Source organism: Pseudophryne corroboree, chromosome 6 (assembly GCF_028390025.1).
Source record: "Pseudophryne corroboree isolate aPseCor3 chromosome 6, aPseCor3.hap2, whole genome shotgun sequence".
Taxonomy (NCBI): domain Eukaryota; kingdom Metazoa; phylum Chordata; class Amphibia; order Anura; family Myobatrachidae; genus Pseudophryne; species Pseudophryne corroboree.
The window spans coordinates 560,919,207-560,938,885 of NC_086449.1; the positions used below are offsets into that span (position 1 = coordinate 560,919,207).

The 19,679-nt window shown below is 45.4% G+C and overlaps 1 protein-coding gene across 6 annotated transcripts in view; it reads left to right on the forward strand.

The window, feature by feature from the left end:
* The window catches only part of CDK17 (cyclin dependent kinase 17), a 408,374-nt gene that overhangs the window by 229,548 nt on the left and 159,147 nt on the right, over positions 1-19,679 (forward strand). For 5 of the 6 annotated variants that reach the window (XM_063927751.1, XM_063927752.1, XM_063927750.1 and 2 more), the window contains one exon: positions 11,119-11,283. The exons of the other annotated variant lie outside the window; for it this stretch is intronic. In XM_063927751.1, the coding sequence (XP_063783821.1) occupies positions 11,119-11,283 (165 nt within the window). The remainder of the gene's footprint in view (positions 1-11,118; positions 11,284-19,679) is intronic. 6 annotated transcript variants of the gene reach the window in all.

Below are 19,679 nucleotides of genomic sequence, written 5' to 3' on the forward strand. Positions count from 1 at the left end.
TGTATTTGTTCCCAATTTATTTTTTTCTGGCCTATTCAATTAGTCCCTGTTTTTTATGTCCCAAAAAAATTCTATTTTCATATTTGGTTTCACAAAATCCCCTATAAGTGACGGCATCGATAGCCCCATGGTATGAGGTAAATAGGTGTGGTAAATTACTACAGCTACAGTAATTGGACACCACCCTTAGGGGTATATTCAATTGAAGTCGGATCCATTCCGACATTCATTTGTTGGAATGGATCCGACCTGGGTTATTCAATGTCATCTCAATTCGACTTTAAAAAAAAAGTTGAATTGAGATGCAGGAGCTTAGACGGGGGAGAGCCGCTGGCAGAGTGGGGAGAGCAGCGCTACAGCAGCGGATATATAGCCGCTGCTGTAGCGCTGCTCTCCCCAACCTGCTCGCGGCTCTCCACTCCACCCCCCCCCCCCCCCCCCCCGTCTCTCTGCCTCAGTCTCCACGTCCCTCCACTCCCTGTCCCCTCATCACAGACAGCCACCGCTCACGACAGTGTCCACCTGGCTCCAGCAAGCGAGATTTCGCTTGCTGGAGCCGGGTGGACGCTGCGGTGAGTGGCGGCTGTGACATCCTCCGGCGCTGCTCTCTCCCCGTCTGGCTGCCCGCGGCTCTCCCTGTCACTGCTCCCGCATCTCTCTTCAACTTTTTTTAAAGTCGAATTGAGATAGTCGAAAAGGGGGCCAAAACCTGACGGTTTTGGCCCAGTTTTCGACACAAGCACGTGGATCGGCAGCTATTCCGCCGATCCGCTTGCTTTTCGATAAGTCAAATTCCTTGACTTGTCGAATATATTGAATAGGTCGGAACCTCTTCTGACCTAAAAAAGTCAAAAACTGCAGTCTTTTCGACAGACGGTAGTTTTCGACTTCAATTGAATATACCCCTTACTGTCTTTTCTACCGAACTGATTGGACCTGCATGAAGTGAGCACTCTTAATACAGTGGTTCCCAAACTTTTTTTCAATCACAACGCCCTAGAGTATCAGAATTTTTTTTTCTCAGTACCCCTAGGCCAAAAGTGAGGAATTCAGAAAATAATAAATTAAGAAAATTGTGTATATATGTTATCCTTAGATTCAGTTATATGGTAAGGGACAAGCTTCACTGCTGTTTAGCCACATACTGTATAATTGGAAGCCACAAGCACCGGTTTCACCTATTACATTGACCATAAATAATTTGAACTTAACCTGGACCACTGTCCCAGGTTGCTCTGAGACACCAAGTATGGGAACCACTGCTCTAATGCCGTAACATTTGATTACCTGCCGAAGTTTCAGCAATCTTTAGCAAAATATAGCTTTCAGTCACAAAACAAAGTATTATTTGCCTCTCTTCCTGGCTATAATTTGCTCTGAAAATGTTAGTGGATGGAACATGGTTGGGGGGGGGGGGAATTTTGAAAAAAAAAATATCCTTTTTTTTTTCTCTCCTTTTACATCCTAGGGGATACTGGGAATCCATTTAGTACCATGAAGTATAGATGGGTCCACTAGGAGCCATGAGCACTATAGAAGCTTGATTAGTTGTGCTGGCTCCTCCCTCTATGCCCCTCCTACCATACTCTGTTTAGAAAATGTCCCCGCAAGAGCCGGTCACGTTGCAGGAAACTCCTGAAGAGTTTTCTGCATTTATTTTTCTGTTTGTTATTTTCAGGCAGGACTGTATGGCAACAGCCTGCCTGTTTCGTGGGACTTTGGGGGGGATTGGGGTTGGGGGACAGGACGCTAGCTCCTGAGGGAACTATTCGCAAGCCCCACTACGGTGAGCGTACATTCCCGCAGCACGCCGCCACCCCGAACAGAGCCAGAAAAATGAAGAGTGGTGAGTACGAAGCCGGCATCCCGGTTAGCGGGTCGCTGGCAATTATGGCGGCATGAGGGTACGGAGATGCACGGCTTCTAAACAGGGCGGACTGAGTCTCCTGACTGTGTGCACTACAGCGTACACAGTACCCAGACTGGCACCACAGCCACAAAAGGAGGTTTACTCCATTTTATGCACATAGACACACACAGCCAGTATAAAGAAAAGCGGGAAGACCGTGCGCCATTAAAGGGGCTGGACTTTACTATGAGCGGATTCAGCAGCTCACAAGCCCCATTTTCCCTAGTGCAGCTGACACAGTCGCTGACTGATAGGGACGCGCAGCTCCTCTGGAGAGACTCCAGATTACCTCAGTGGTACCAGGGAGTCATAGTGGGGGGGAGGGGAGTGACTTTATTAGTGTACTTAGTCCCTAATCTAGGTACTTAGTCTGCGACCCGGCTAAATTTGTCATTAGCAATAAGGATGCAGTGTGCTGGTTCCATTCTCTCTGTTACACCCTGGAAAGGCTCTTTGTGGGTTAATTGTGTATTTAACCTTTTCCTGTGTGTGTGTGTGTGTGTGTGTTGTCACTGCTACAGTACTGTATGTCAGGCAAAGAGTGTGTTTCATGTAAGGCACAGTTTTCCTCTTCTTCTCCAGGGGGTTCACTTGTGTGTACTCAGTGTAGTGTCCCTTCCCAGGCTAGTGGGGCAGAACCAGCATGGCTGGACTCCATTAGGGGAATGATTTCCACTATTTCTACTAAATTATCTCGGAATGAGAAAGAGACTAAATACTTAAGACAGTGTATGGCTGAGTTTATGAAAAAGGACTCAGTACCCAGACCAGCGTCTCAGTCTCCTGCCGTTTGTCCGCAAAAACGTTCTTTGGCCCATATCCTGCACTCTGACTCTGATAATGAGTCGTCAGAAATGGAGGAGGGTGAGGTGGACTCAGAGGTAGGGGAGGGTACTCTGTCGCAGGGAATAGAGGCTGTCATAGATGCTATCAGGGAAGCCCTCAATATCCCTGATAAAGTGACAGAGGAGAGTGTGGAATCTTTAATACCTGTATAAAGAAAAAATCCTCCGCTACTTTTCCTGTGTCAAAGGAACTAAATACCCTGTTAGAAGAACCGTGGGTTAATCCAGATAAGAAATTTCAAATCCCTAAAAGGTTATCATCCTTTCCTTTTCCTCCTGAGGATAGGAAGAAGTGGGAAAATCCACCGATAGTGGATGCAACAGTCTCCTGGCTCTCACAAAAAATTGTATTGCCTGTCCCGTGTGCAGCCTCCCTAAAAGACGCGGCTGATCGCAAAATTGAGACTACACTCAAATCTTTGTATAGAGTTGCTGGGGTGGCCCAGAGACCCACTATAGCATGTAGGTGGATTACGTGAGCCATTGCTAAATGGTTGGGTAACATAATTGAGGGGTTAGACACCTTACCTCAAGAGGAGATTATTTTGCTCCTGCATCATATACAGGACTCTGCGAACTTTATGTTGGAAGCCATAAAAGAGAGAGGCTTGCTTAATGCACGCACTACAGATATGGCAGAGTCGGCACGCAGGGGCTTATGGCTACACCAGTGGACTGCGGACTCCAGAAAAGGAGTGGAAGGCCTACCTTTCACAGGTGAGGCTATATTTGGAGATGAACTAGACAAATGGATCTCCAAAGCTACTGCGGGTAAGTCCACATGCCTACCTTCTGCAGCATCCCCCAGCCAGGAAGGCCTATTCAGGATCCAATTTACAGTCCTTTCGGACTGCCAAGTTTAGGGGCAAGGTCAGAGGTTCTTCTACCGCCGCCAGAGGTAAACCACGAGAACCAGCTACTGCCGGTTCACAGGAAAAGAGCTCAGGCTCTGTTTCCTCAAAACCTTCTGCATGACGGTGTACTGCTATGCCTGGAAGACAGGCAGGTGGGAGCCCGGCTAAAATTCTTAAGTCACATCTGGACAAGATCGAGCCAGGATCCCTGGGTTATAGACCTTATATCCCAGGGCTACACACTGGAGTTCCAGGAGCTTCCACCTCACAGATTCTTCAGATCAGGCTTACCAGTTTCACAAGAGACAAGACTAACCTTACAGGACGCCATTCAAAACCTGTTACAAACCTGTTCCAGTTCCACCTCATTTACAAAACAAGGTTTACTATTCCAGTTTGTTTGTAGTACCGAAGCCAGAAGGTTCGGTAAGACTGATTCTGAACCTCAAGTCGTTGAACACGTACTTAAGAGTGTTCAAATTCAAGATGGAGTCTCTGAGAGCGGTGATCTCAGGTCTGGAGGAGGGGGAATTCCTAGTATCTCTGGATATCAAGGATGCTACCCTTCATATTCTGATCTGGCCGCCTCTTTAGGCTTATCTATGGTCTGCACTGCAGAACTGTCACTACCAGTTCCAGGCCCTGCCATTTGGTCTTGCCACAGCACCAAGGGTGTTCACCAAAGTGATGGCAGAGATCTTACTGCTCCGCAAACGAGGAGTGAACATAATTCCATACCTTGACGATCTTCTGATAAAGGCACCGTCCAGGGAGCAGTTGTTGGAGAACATTGGTCTTTCAACCAGACTACTCCTGGATCATGGGTGGATTCTGAACCTTACCAAAATCTCACCTAGACCCAATGCAGAGGTTTCATTTCCTGGGAAATGATACTGAACACAGAGTCTCAGAAAGTATTCCTTCCCTTGGAAAAGGCGTGATAATCCAGTCAATGGTTCGGGCTGTCCTGAAGCCAAAACAGATCTTGGTGCACCTCTGCATACGTCTTCTGGGAAAAATGGTGGCCTCTTACGAGGCGATTCAGTACGGAAGGTTTCATGCGAGGCCTGGGTCTGTTGGACAAATGGTCCGAATCGCATCTTCACATGCACCAGAGGATTCGTCTGTCCCCAAAAGGCCTCCTGTGGTGGCTACAAACTTCTCACCTAGTCTAGGGTTGGAGGTTCGGGATTCAGAATTGGATTCTGCTAACCACAGACGCAAGCCTCAGACGTTGGGGCGCAGTAACCCAGGGGGTTCAGTTCCAGGAAAGATGGTCAAGTCAGGAAGTCGTCCTTCTGATAAACATCGTGGCACTCAGGGCTATCTACAGCGTCCCTCTGCAGGTCTCATTTCTTCTTCAGAATCAGGCCATTCAGGTCCAGTCGGACAATGTGACAGCGGTGACGTACATAAACCGACAGGGCGGAACGAAAAGCAGAGCCGCAATGTCAGAGGTGTCAAGAATTCTCCTCTAGGCAGAAAAAAACCGCAGTGGCGTTGTCAGCGGTCTTCATTCTGGGAGTAGACAACTGGGAAGCAGACTTCCTCAGCAGACACAACCTGCACCCGGGGGAATGGGGCCTTCACCCGGAGGTGTTCCAGTGGTTGATGTGTCGGCCGGAATATCCACAAATCGACATGATGGCCTCTCAACTCAACAAGAAGCTCAAGCGGTAATATTCCAGGTCGAGAGACCGACAGGCTGTTGTGGTAGACGCCCTAACGACTCAGTGGGTCTACCAGCTGGTGTACGTGTTTCCTCCACTTCCTCTGGTCCCAAGAATTCTCAAAAGAATAAAAAGGGAAAAGGTTCACGCAATCCTCATTGCTCCGGACTGGCCACGAAGGGCCTGGTATGTGGATTTTCTCGAGATGCTGATCGAAGATCCGTGGCCTCTGGCTCTTCGCGAGAATCTTCTGCAACAGGGCCCATTTGTCTCTCAAGACTTACCGCGACTACGTTTAACTGCATGGAAGTTGAACGGCTGATACTAGCCAGGAGAGGAATTCCTGACAAGGTCATCAAGACTATGATTCAGGCCAGGAAGGGGGTAACGTCTAAACATTACCATCGTATCTGGAAGAAATATGTCTCTTGGTGTACTATTCTGCGGTGGAATTTCATCTGGGCTGTTTCATGCTTTTTCTGCAGTCGGGAGTGTATGTGGGCCTACGTCTAGGCTCCACAAAAGTCCAGATTTCGGCCTTTTCTATTTTCTTTCAGAAACAATTGGCTTCTCTCCCTGAGATCCAGACCTTCTTAAAAGGTGTTCTGCACATCCAACCTCCTTTTGTGCCTCCCACAGCACCTTGGGATCTCAATTTGGTACTGCAGTTCCTCCAATCGGACTGGTTTTAACCATTACAGGAGGTAGACACAAAGTACCTTACGTGGAAGACCGTCACACTATTGACCTTGGCCTCAGCAAGATGTGTATCGGAACTGGGAGCGTTGTGTTACAAGAGCCCCTACTTGATTTTCCGTGAGGGCAGAGCTGAACTCAGGACTCGTCAGCAATTTCTTCCTAAGGTGGTGTCCGTGTTTCACATCAACCAACCTATTGTGGTTCCGGTTGTTACGGACGCCTCTGCTACTTCAAAGCCCTTACAACGTCCACGGCCTTTGAAGGCGTATGTAAAGCGAACTGCTCGTCACAGGAGATTGGACTCAATGTTTGTTTTATATGATGCCAACAAGATTGGGTGTCCTGCTGCAAAGCAGTCAATTACTAGCTTGATCAGGCTCGCTATTCAACATGCTTAATCCACGGCAGGCATGCCGATTCCAAAATCTGTACAAGCCCACTCTACTAGGTCGGTAGGTTCCTCTTGGGCGGCAGCCCGGGGTGACTCTGCATTACCGCTCTGCCGAGCAGCTACTTGGTCGGTTTCGAACACGTTTGCAAAGTTTTACAAGTTCGATACCTTGGCTTCTGAGGACCTCCAGTTTGGTCAGTCAGTTTTGCAGGAACCTCAGCACTGTCCCACTCGGTTTGGGCGTTTTGGTACTTCCCCATGGTACTAAATGTATTACAGGTTGAGTATCCCTTATCCAAAATGCTTGGGACCAGAGGTATTTTGGATATCGGATTTTTCCGTATTTTGGAATAATTAGATACCAAAATGAGATATCATGGTGATGGGACCTAAATCTAAGCACAGAATGCATTTATGTTACATATACACCTTATACACACAGCCTGAAGGTCATTTTAGCCAATATTTTTTATAACTTTGTGCATTAAACAAAGTGTGTGTACATTCACACAATTTATTTATGTTTCATATACACCTTATACACACAGCCTGAAGGACATTTAATACAATATTATTAATAACTTTATGTATTAAACAAAGTTTGTGTACATTGATCCATCAAAAAACAAAGGTTTCACTATCTCACTCTCACTCAAAAAAGTCCGTATTTCGGAATATTCCGTATTTCGGAATATTTGGATATGGGATACTCAACCTGTACCAGTATTCCCTAGCCCATAAGAGAAAATAACATTTTAATTACCTACCGGTAAATCCTTTTCTCGTAGTCTGTACGGGATACTGGGCGCCCGCCCAGTGCTTAGTTCGTCCTGCACTGTTACTTAGTTAAATTACGTTGTTTGGTTCAGCTGTTGCTGTTCCTGCTTTGGTTAGCATGGCTTTCGTTATGGTTGTGTTGGTTCGAAATATCACCACTTTCCTTTTCTAAATCCTTGTCTGAAAGTATACCGTCTCCTCGGGCACAGTTTCCTAGACTGTGTCTGGTAGGAGGGGCATGGAGGGAGGAGCCAGCACACCTAATCAAACGTCTATAGTGCCCATGGCTCCTAGTGGAGCCGTCTATACCCCATGGTACTAAATGGATTCCCAGTATCTCCTACGAACTATGAGAAAAGGATTTACCAGTAGGTAATTAAAATCCTATTTTATTTATTTTTTTAGTTAAAATTATTATTATTTTTTTTTGCATGGATGTTTTAATGGAAAAAATAATAAATCCTGCTTATTATATTAGTACTGTGAAACATTGCTATCTATCAGAAACCTTGATCAACTATGTTTTAATGCTTTCTAACATTCGCAATCCAAAGTTATTAGGCTTTGATATGTTTTATTTTAAATTTTTCAGTAAAGCCAATTTTTTACTGCACATCAATTCATATTACATCTGAATATACCCCAACACCAGAGTACTCCTTTCTCTGAATATCTGTAGATAAATTAAAAATATTAAAACATACAAAGTACCTTCAGATATTAATGAAATTGAAAATAAGAATTACAAGTTCATGTTAAGCATTAGTCTTATTTATATTTAAATAAATCTGAATAGTAAATACATAATGAAAAGTGCATAAGCACTTCAGAGAAACAAACACACACAAAATGTTAAGTATTAGTACTGGGCATGCCACTGGCATTTAATATTTTGAATAAAAACACTACTTTTTTTGTATAATAGGCTTATTTTCTTATGAAATCACGGAGCACTGCCTGTAGTCACAGCATAATCAAAAAAAGTGTTTACATTTTTTTTGGCTTAAACCAAGGTGCCTTTTTGCCATCTTAAGTTGTAGTTACAGGTTGAGTATCCCATATCCAAATATTCCGAAATACGGAATTTTTTGAGTGAGATAGTGAAACCTTTGTTTCCTGATTACTCAATGTACACAAACTTTGTTTATTATACAAAGTAATTAAATATATTGTATTAAATGACCTTCAGGATGCGTGTATAAGGTGTATGTGAAACATAAATGAATTGTGTGAATGTAGATACACTTTGTTTAATGCACAAAGTTATAAAAAAATTTGGCTAAAATGACCTTCAGGCTGTGTGTATAAGGTGTACATGAAACATAAATGCATTCTGTGCTTAGACTTAGGTCCCATCGCCATGATATCTCATTATGGTATGCAATTATTCCAAAATATGGAAGAATCTGTTATCCAAAATACTTCTGGTCTCAAGCATTTTGAATAGGGGATACTCAACCTGTATTTATTTTTGGCAGCATTTTAGTTACTTGCCACATGCTTTACTATTGGGGGGGGGGGGGGGGGGGGGATTTCAACAAGCTAAACTTGTATGGATGCCGACATGAAGTTCTGTTGGTATCAGACACCGCTTGTTATCATCAATCACAGGTATTTAATAAATAAATAAATAAATAAGAATCATGGTTTTACTACTACACTCACCATCCACACACAGCAGGAGCAAGTGCTGGCAACCACTGCGTCTCACTGGTGTTTTTGTGTTATTATAATACAGTGGATAATCAGCCTTAATGTCTAGCCAAGTGAGTCGCAGCACCCTAGAGAAGTGGCTGTTTTTTATGGCACCTCTAAAATAAGGGTTTTTTTTTTTTATTGATAAAGTTTACAAATGAAGTAATTTGTGCTACCTGTCATCCTTAGGGTCAGTTACATGATGGTGTACAGTTCTGACTGTCCACAGGTTTTATGATTGGCAGCCACTAGTACTGGTTTTGCCTATTGCTTGACCATAAATAATTTTGATTTGGTCCTGGACCACCAACCAATGACACCCCTGCAAGAGCCTTGTGGCACTCTAGGGGGCCTAGGCATACAGCTTGAGAACCACTGGTCTAACCTTACCTGCGTAAAGGATCATTTCTGAAACTTTGATTCAGGGTTCATGCATCTACATTGTTCTAAATAATGTTTGAGTATTTATGCATACTGCTTGAAAAATAACAATTTCCATTACCATAGGGTAGTTTCTTTTTTATTTTATTTTTTATTTATTTTCTTTTTCATTCTAGGATTTACTAGAATTGTATTATCTTTGGCTGCTCTGTCTAGAATTAAGTGTCACTAACATGAATCTCATAGGCATTTCACTATTCCAGTTGTGTTAATATGCAGGAATGTACTCTACAAATTCTATGAACAAAACGCCAGTCTATACTGCTGCTCAAAAGTATAATGTCATCTGTTCATTGAAGCTGTCCTGCAAATGTTAATTGCAGGCTGTGTAGTAATTATGTCGACACAAGAATGTTGATATGGTCTTTGGTTGACACATGATCGTTGGCATAAAGCACTGCTTACCAAAGGTTTCTGTTGGTGCTTCAGGAGCAGAAACCCAGCTGTACAGTAAGTGCAGCTTGTGGCCTGCAATTGAATAGTTCCAGGCACTACAAGTCTACGGTATGCCCTGCAGTTAATTGATTATGCCCCTAAGAGTTAGTTATGATGAGATATTGTAACATCTGTAATATAAACTTAAGCTTTTCTGGTAATAAATAAAAGAAAGCACATACAGGGCATATTTACCAACATACAGCGCCATTTCTTTGTGCTTGGCATCCTGCTAATCGGGCGCCAGGTGTTATACTGTCAGAGCTGCCAATTGCTGGTTTCCCATAAAACAGCTTTAATAAATATACCCCCGAATCCCATATTTATTCTGTTTAAAATTTACTGTAAGATATGGAATTTATTTTTCTTTTTTATCCCCTGATCTGTCGTTACGGACAACAAAATGGTTTTATTCCAAAAGCATTGCATTAGGTTTTGTTAATCTCAAGCAGGGATATTTTGTGGCTTGCAATCAGTTATCTTGCGACTCTCTGGTGCATGGCCAATTGATAAATACGCTCCTATGATGCTTTCATATATTCAGCTTGTACCCAATTTCCAAATAATTTGTTTTATTAAAATAATTTATAACTAATTTAAAACAGCTGCGATTTCTGGACACCTACATTTTTATTTGGATAATGGCCTGATAATAGAATACAACATTAATAAACTAAGGGCCTGATTCAGGTTTGTTAGCAATGTGAAAAAGCACACAAATGGTCAAAACCATGTTTCAATGCAAATGGGGCAGATGTAACATGTGCAGAGAGATTTAGATTTATTTTTACACTGCAATTTACATTTCCGTTTGAACAACCCACCCAAATCTAACATTTCTGGGATACATGCAGCCAGTATTTACCCTGCACAGAAACTATAACCCACCCAAATCTATATCTCTCTGCACATGTTACATCTGCCCCACCTTCAGTGTGACATGGTTTTGCTGATTTGTGTGCATTTTTGCTTTGATTACAAACCTGTATCAGGCCCTAAGGCTGGAAAATTAATTCTAAACTGGTTGGTGATTAACTTTAACCTCTCCAGGGCTGAATTTTTAATTTTAGAGATATATAATTGAAATAATTCTTTAGATGTTTTTATTGAAAAGATAATTTAAAGTGAAGAAAAAAATTGTTTTATATATTGGCTGATTCAGTTATAAATATATATTCAAAATTTCAAAATGTTTTTCAATTAAACATAACCACTAAGTATACATACACATATGTGCCAGTATCCCTGAAGAGGTTTAATAATGTTTGTGCTTTGATTTATAAGGTGGTGTGCATAGTAATCAGTTCTTTTTCTTCCCTTTTTTTCTCCTTGGGTCTTATCCTATTCTACAATCTTTACTTTTTTAATTGGATGGATCTGTGTTGGCCATTGGGATTACTAGAACCTATTGTGAAGAATGGCAGGCCTCCAACGTCTCATAGTATGCACTCCTTCCTCCATCAATATACAGGATCCTTTAAGAAGCCACCACTGAGAAGACCGCACAGTGTTATAGGTGGAAGCCTCGGCTCATTCATGGCAATGCCTAGAAATGGAAGCAGACTAGGTAATCTTTCATATTATCTAAAGAGCCAATGGCGCATCACACTGCATCCTGCTTCAGCGTGGAATTCATGTAGCAGTATGAATATTGCAGTATTTGTCTACGATTCATAACAAAGATTGTAATTTGTCTAAATGATACAGATGGGTCCACGGTTATCTTGGCTAGTCTGCTGCGCCTAGGCACAACATGGTTTATTAGCATAAACCCTTCATCTATAGTTCTGAGCTGCAATACAATACAGCAGGGGATTAAGTCATTACAGCAGGGGATTAAGTCCGACTGCCCAGTCTATTAATCCTATTAAAATTCAAGATAAACATGGGCCCATCTGTATATTTAGCCAATGTATATGTACTGCATAAAAATATTGAAGGCTGATTTGTTAGTTTCAGAAAGAGATAATTTAGACTATCGCTCAGTCTGGCCTCATACATTGCAGAACAATTGTTTCCAGGTATTTATTACTCAAGTCGTTTTATGTGCCAGACCCATAGTCCTAATTGTAAAATCCTATTTGTGATGTTTGGTGTGTGTGGGAGCCTTTTACTAACTGGGTATACACTTGAACGACTGACTGACCAGGCGGCCCATTTGGTAAACTATACACACTTACCCATCAGCTGCTTGATATGTCTGGCTAGCCTAGTTGTGATGTCTTGTTAGCAGTTCCTGCAGCCACATAATGGCGGCTTGGCCATTCTTGCATGTAGATGCACCAATATATCTGCTAGTTATACCAGCATCGACTGTACTGCAGGGCCGACTCGATATGTTGATGAATGACGTCATTCGCAGATATATATTCTGTACTCACTGACCGATGCACTACTTGATATTTCGTTCATCAACTGATCGAATAACTTATCGCATGGTATGTACCCAGCCTTAGACTGTTCTTGATATTACTCTCCAGAGATGCAAATGCAACCAAGTAGCATTGTAACTTTGTAGTATAGTAGAGTAGTAACTATTTACAACACAGTAGTTGTTGTTGTTGTTGTTGTTATTAACAGTTTTTTCTCTGACGTCCTAGTGGATGCTGGGAACTCCGTAAGGAACATGGGGAATAGACGGGCTCCGCAGGAGACTGGGCACTCTAAGAAAGAATTAGGACTACTGGTGTGCACTGGCTCCTCCCTCTATGCCCCTCCTCCAGACCTCAGTTAGAATCTGTGCCCGGCTCGAGCTGGTTGCACACTAGGGGCTCTCCTGAGCTTCTAGTAAAGAAAGTATTTATTAGGTTTTTTATTTTCAGTGAGATCTGCTGGCAACAGACTCACTGCTACGAGGGACTTAGGGGAGAGAAGCGAACCTACCTGCTTGCAGCTAGCTTGGGCTTCTAGGCTACTGGACACCATTAGCTCCAGAGGGATCGAACACAGGCCCAGCCTCGGTCGTCCGGTCCCGGAGCCGCGCCGCCGTCCCCCTTGCAGAGACAGAAGATTCCGAGGAGAAAATCGGCGGCTGAAGACTCCAGTCTTCATTAAGGTAGCGCACAGCACTGCAGCTGTGCGCCATTGCTCCCCATGCACACCACATACTCCGGTCACTGATGGGTGCAGGGTGCTGGGGGGGGGGGGGGGCGCCCTGGGCAGCAATTAGATTACCCTAAAAATGGCAAAAAAACACATAATATAGTCTAATAAACTATATATGTGTAAAAATCCCCTGCCATAATATTAATATAAAGAGCGGGAGAAGCCCGCCGAAAAAGGGGCGGGGCTATCTCCCTCAGCACACTGGCGCCATTTTCTCTTCACAGCTCCGCTGGAAGGACGCTCCCCAGGCTCTCCCCTGCAGTTTCCAGGCTCAATAGGGTAAAAGAGAGAGGGGGGCACTAAATTTAGGCGCAAAACTGTGTATTATAGCTGCTATAGGGAAAATCACTTTGTGTAGTGTAAATCCCTGTTTATATAGCGCTGTGGTGTGTGCTGGCATACTCTCTCTCTGTCTCCCCAAAGGACTTTGTGGGGTCCTGTCCTCAGTCAGAGCATTCCCTGTGTGTGTGCGGTGTGTCGGTACGGCTGTGTCGACATGTTTGATGAGGAGGCTTATGTGGAGGCGGAGCAGGTGCCGATAAATGTGATGTCACCCCCTGCAGGGTCGACACCAGAGTGGATGGATATGTGGAAGGTATTAACAGACAGTGTCAACTCCTTACATAAAAGGCTGGATGACGTAACAGCCGTGGGACAGCTGGCTTCTCAGCCAGTGCCTGCCCAGGCGTCTCAAAGGCCATCAGGGGCTCAAAAACGCCCGCTACCTCAGATGGCAGACACAGATGTCGACACGGAGTCTGACTCCAGTGTCGACGAGGATGAGACATATACACAATCCACAAGGGGCATCCGTTGCATGATTACGGCAATAAAAAATGTGTTGCACATTTCTGACATTAACCCAGGTACCACTAAAAAGGGTATTATGTTTGGGGAGAAAAAGCAACCAGTGGTTTTTCCCCCATCAGATGAGTTGAATGAAGTATGTGAAGAAGCGTGGGCTTCCCCCGATAAGAAACTGGTGATTTCTAAAAAGTTACTGATGGCGTACCCTTTACCGCCAGAGGACAGGTTACGCTGGGAGACGTCCCCGAGGGTGGATAAAGCGCTCATACGCTTGTCAAAAAAGGTGGCACTGCCGTCTCAGGATACGGCCGCCTTAAAGGAGCCTGCGGATAGAAAGCAGGAGGCTATCCTGAAGTCTGTATATACACACTCAGGTACTATACTGAGACCTGCTATTGCTTCAGCATGGATGTGCAGTGCTGCAGCAGCGTGGTCTGATTCCCTGTCTGATAACATTGATTCCCTTGACAGGGACACTATATTGCTAACCATAGAGCATATTAAAGACGTAGTCTTATCTATGAGAGATGCACAGAGGGATATTTGCCGGCTGGCATCTAGAATAAATGCAATGTCCATCTCTGCCAGGAGAGTATTATGGACTCGGCAGTGGACAGGTGATGCGGATTCTAAAAGGCACATGGAGGTTTTGCCTTACAAGGGTGAGGAATTGTTTGGGGATGGTCTCTCGGACCTCGTTTCCACAGCAACAGCTGGGAAGTCGACATTTTTACCTCCGGTTCCCTCACAGCCTAAGAAAGCACCGTATTATCAGGTACAGTCCTTTCGGCCCCAGAAAGGCAGGCGGGTTAAAGGCGCGTCCTTTCTGCCCAGAGGCAGGGGTAGAGGGAAAAAGCTGCACCATACAGCCAGTTCCCAAGAACAAAAATCCTCCCCTGCTTCCACTAAATCCTCCGCATGACGCTGGGGCTCCACTGGTGGAGCCAGGTGCGGTGGGGGCCCGTCTCCGGAACTTCAGCGACCGGTGGGTTCGCTCACAGGTGGATCCCTGGGTTCTACAAGTGGTATCTCAGGTATACAAGCTGGAATTCGAGACGTCTCCCCCTTGCCGTTACCTCAAATCGGCCTTGCCAGCCACTCCCCAGGACAGGGAGGTAGTACTGGCGGCAATTCACAAGCTGTACCTCCAGCAGGTGATAATAAAAGTTCCCCTCCTTCAACAGGGAAGGGGTTACTATTCCACAATGTTTGTGGTACCGAAACCAGACGGTTCGGTGAGACCCATTCTAAATTTGAAATCCTTGAACACTTATATAAGGAGGTTCAAGTTCAAAATGGAATCGCTCAGGGCGGTTATTGCAAGCCTGGAAGAAGGGGATTACATGGTATCACTGGACATCAAGGATGCTTACCTGCATGTCCCCATTTACCCACCTCACCAGGTGTACCTCCGTTTTGTGGTACAAGACTGCCATTACCAATTCCAGACGTTGCCGTTTGGTCTGTCCACGGCACCGAGGGTATTTACCAAGGTAATGGCCGAAATGATGATACTCTTTCGAAAGAAGGGAGTTATAATTATCCCATACTTGGACGATCTCCTTATAAAGGCGAGGTCCAGGGAGCAGTTGTTGGTCGGAGTAGCACTATCTCAGTGCTACAACAGCACGGCTGGATTCTGAATATTCCAAAGTCGCAGCTGGTTCCTACGACGCGTCTGCTGTTCCTGGGTATGATTCTGGACACAGAACAGAAAAAGGTGTTTCTCCCGGAGGAGAAGGCCAAGGAGTTGTCATCTCTGGTCAGAGACCTCCTAAAACCAAAACAGGTGTCGGTGCATCACTGCACGCGAGTCCTGGGAAAGATGGTAGCTTCTTACGAGGCAATTCCATTCGGCAGATTCCATGCAAGGATCTTTCAGTGGGATCTGTTAGACAAGTGGTCCGGATCGCATCTTCAGATGCATCGGCTGATCACCCTGTCCCCGAGGGCCAGGGTGTCTCTGCTGTGGTGGCTGCAGAGTGCTCATCTTCTCGAGGGCCGCAGATTCGGCATACAGGACTGGGTCCTGGTTACCACGGATGCAAGACTCCGAGGTTGGGGGGCAGTCACTCAGGGAATAAACTTCCAAGGATAATGGTCGAGTCAGGAGGCTTCCCTACACATAAATATTCTGGAACTAAGGGCCATTTACAATGCCCTAAGTCAGGCAAGACCCCTGCTTCAAAACCAGCCGATGCTGATTCAGTCAGACAACATCACGGCGGTCGCCCATGTAAACCGACAGGGCGGCACAAGAAGCAGGATGGCGATGGCAGACGCCACAAGGATTCTCCGATGGGCGGAAAATCACGTGATAGCACTGTCAGCAGTGTTTATACCGGGAGTCGACAACTGGGAAGCAGACTTCCTCAGCAGGCACGACCTCCACCCGGGAGAGTGGGGACTTCATCCAGAAGTCTTCCAACTGATTGTAAACCGTTGGGAAAGGCCACAGGTGGACATGATGGCGTCCCGCCTAAACAAAAAGCTAAAAAGATATTGCGCCAGGTCAAGGGACCCTCAAGCAATAGCTGTGGACGCTCTAGTGACACCGTGGGTGTACCAGTCGGTTTATGTGTTCCCTCCTCTTCCTCTCATACCAAAGGTGCTGAGGATAATAAGAAAGAGAGGAGTAAGAACTATACTCATCGTTCCGGATTGGCCAAGACGGACTTGGTACCCGGAACTGCAAGAAATGATCTCAGAGGACCCTTGGCCTCTGCCTCTCAGACAGGACCTGCTACAGCAGGGGCCCTGTCTGTTCCAAGACTTACCGCGGCTGCGTTTGACGGCATGGTGGTTGAACGCCGGATCCTGATGGAAAAGGGCATTCCGGTTGAAGTCATTCCTACGCTGATCAAAGCTAGGAAAGATGTGACAGCAAAGCATTATCACCGCATATGGCGAAAATATGTTGCTTGGTGTGAGGCTATGAAGGCCCCCACAGAAGAATTTCAGCTGGGTCGTTTTCTGCACTTCCTACAGTCAGGACTGACTATGGGCCTAAAATTGGGTTCCATTAAAGTCCAGATTTCGGCCCTGTCTATTTTCTTTCAAACAGAACTGGCTTCACTGCCTGAAGTTCAGACGTTTGTTAAGGGAGTGCTGCACATTCAGCCCCCTTTTGTGCCCCCGGTGGCACCTTGGGATCTCAACGTTGTGTTGGATTTCCTAAAATCACATTGGTTTGAGCCACTTCAGACCGTGGAATTAAAATATCTCACGTGGAAAGTGGTCATGCTTTTGGCCTTGGCTTCGGCTAGGCGATTGTCAGAATTGGCGGCTTTGTCCTGTAAAAGCCCCTATCTGATCTTCCATATGGACAGAGCAGAATTGAGGACGCGTCCCCAATTCCTCCCTAAGGTGGTATCAGCGTTTCATTTGAACCAACCTATTGTAGTGTCTGCGGCTACTGGGGACTTGGAGGCCTCCAAGTTGCTGGATGTAGTCCGGGCCCTGAAAATCTATGTTTTCAGGACGGCTAGAGTCAGAAAGACTGACTCGCTGTTTATCCTGCATGCACCCAACAAGCTGGGTGCTCCTGCTTCTAAGCAGACTATTGCTCGCTGGATCTGCTCCACGATTCAACTTGCACATTCTGCGGCTGGACTGCCGCATCCTAAATCTGTGAAGGCCCATTCCACGAGGAAGGTGGGCTCTTCTTGGGCGGCCGCCCGAGGGGTCTCGGCTTTACAACTTTGCCGAGCTGCTACCTGGTCGGGATCAAACACTTTTGCAAAATTCTACAAGTTTGATACCCTGGCTGAGGAGGACCTTGAGTTTGCTCATTCGGTGCTGCAGAGTCATCCGCACTCTCCCGCCCGTTTGGGAGCTTTGGTATAATCCCCATGGTCCTTACGGAGTTCCCAGCATCCACTAGGACGTCAGAGAAAATAAGAATTTACTCACCGGTAATTCTATTTCTCGTAGTCCGTAGTGGATGCTGGGCGCCCATCCCAAGTGTGGATTGTCTGCAATACTTGTATATAGTTATTGCCTAACTAAAGGGTTATTGTTATGAGCCATCTGTTCAGTGAGGCTCAGTTGTTATTCATACTGTTAACTGGGTATAGTTATCACAAGTTGTACGGTGTGATTGGTGTGGCTGGTATGAGTCTTACCCGGGATTCCAAATCCTTTCCTTATTGTGTCAGCTCTTCCGGGCACAGTTTCCCTAACTGAGGTCTGGAGGAGGGGCATAGAGGGAGGAGCCAGTGCACACCAGTAGTCCTAATTCTTTCTTAGAGTGCCCAGTCTCCTGCGGAGCCCGTCTATTCCCCATGGTCCTTACGGAGTTCCCAGCATCCACTACGGACTACGAGAAATAGAATTACCGGTGAGTAAATTCTTATTTTATATAGTGCACTCGGGGTAGTCTTCAGGTTGACAACTGTCGGGATCCCGGCGCACAGAATACCAGCGCCAGAATACCGACAGTTTTTCTCCCTCGTGGGGGTCCACAACCCCCCTGGAGGGAGAATAAATAGCGTAGCGCGCCACCGTGCCCGCAAGGGGCTTATTTGCGCTCGCCACGCTGTCGGTATGCTGGCGGTTGGGCTTCCGGCGCCGGTATGCTGGTCGCCGGGAGCCCGGCCGCCGGCATACCATACAACACCCGCGCACACGTATTCCGCAGCGCTTTACAGAGAATGTTTTGCCATTCACATCAGTCCCTACCCCAGTGGAGCTTACACTCTTTATTCCCTACCACATGTACATGCAAACACATTCATGCTAGGGCTTTGTTGGGAGCCAATTATCCTGCCAGTATATTTGTGGATTGTGGGAGGAAACTAAAGTACACCTTTCATGTTAACCAAAATGGATTGCTTACCTTTCCTGCAGTGGCACAGTGTCTCTTGGCACTTTGGAGATGACCTTTGCTTGTGTTGGGACTCCAGTAATCTTTATGTGCATGTGTGAAGTAAGCCAAGACTGTTAAAACATCCCTTCCCATTCCACTAACATTTCTTTTGCTTAAGTAATTTACACTGTAGGGAACATCCCTTATTAATTTGACTACATACAGTATATTCAAAAGTATAGTTCTTTTGGAGACTATTTGTTACAAATTTCTAAATGTCTTGGGGCTATTGCATGAGCTTATTTTTGGATTGTGATTTTGATCAAACATGACATTATTTCAGCTAAGTGTCACATTTCTTCAGAAGCCGCTTGAGACAATTCTTGTTTGCATAATGTATAGTCACATACTGTGCAAATGTGCTCCGATTTTCATCAGAAAAACATACATATATGGAGAACGAGCTACTGTAAAACGTATTTGTTTTTGGATGCCTTTGCTGACATGCTTACAAGACTGATTTGGAAGTAATCCAGGGGCAGCCATACCCATTAATTCCATTCAGTATAAATAGAAGTACATTTGTTTGCGCATAGACATAAAATATGTGTAGAAATGTATTGCTTAATGCTTATTTCAGCTTGTACACTCTGGAAGCATGAGCAGAAATAAGCATTAACTGCTGCCTCGGGGTTAATCACAGGTCTGTAATTGAATAGCTTAGGCCCCTTTGCCCATCGCTAGTTGTTCCTAGTGTTTGTAAGTTTCCAGTGCATTGAAATTATCAAATTGGGATGGGATGTGGTCATTAGGTGGACATTTACAATGTTGAGGCCACAATGTCAACTGTTATGATATGACACTGTTAAAATGTCAACATTAGGGGGAGGTTAGGGTTAGGCACTAAAGGGAGCGCTAGGTATTTGGGTTAGGTATAGGGGAGAAATATCCGAACGCCGGAGGAGTACAGGTCTCATCCGGAAATGACAGTGACATGACTGCCGGGAGCCGCTGACACCATCAGGAGTAGGTAAATGACCACTGGGATCAATGTCGACATTCTGACGGGTTCACTATGGTATGCCGGCGGTCGGGATCCCGGCGACCAGCATACCGGCTCCGGGAGCCCGACCGCTGGCTTACCGACAGTGTGTCAAGCGCAAATTAGCCCCTCGCGGGCTCGCCACGCTACGGGCACGGTGGCGCGCTACACGCGCCACGCTATTTTATTCTCCCTCCAGGGG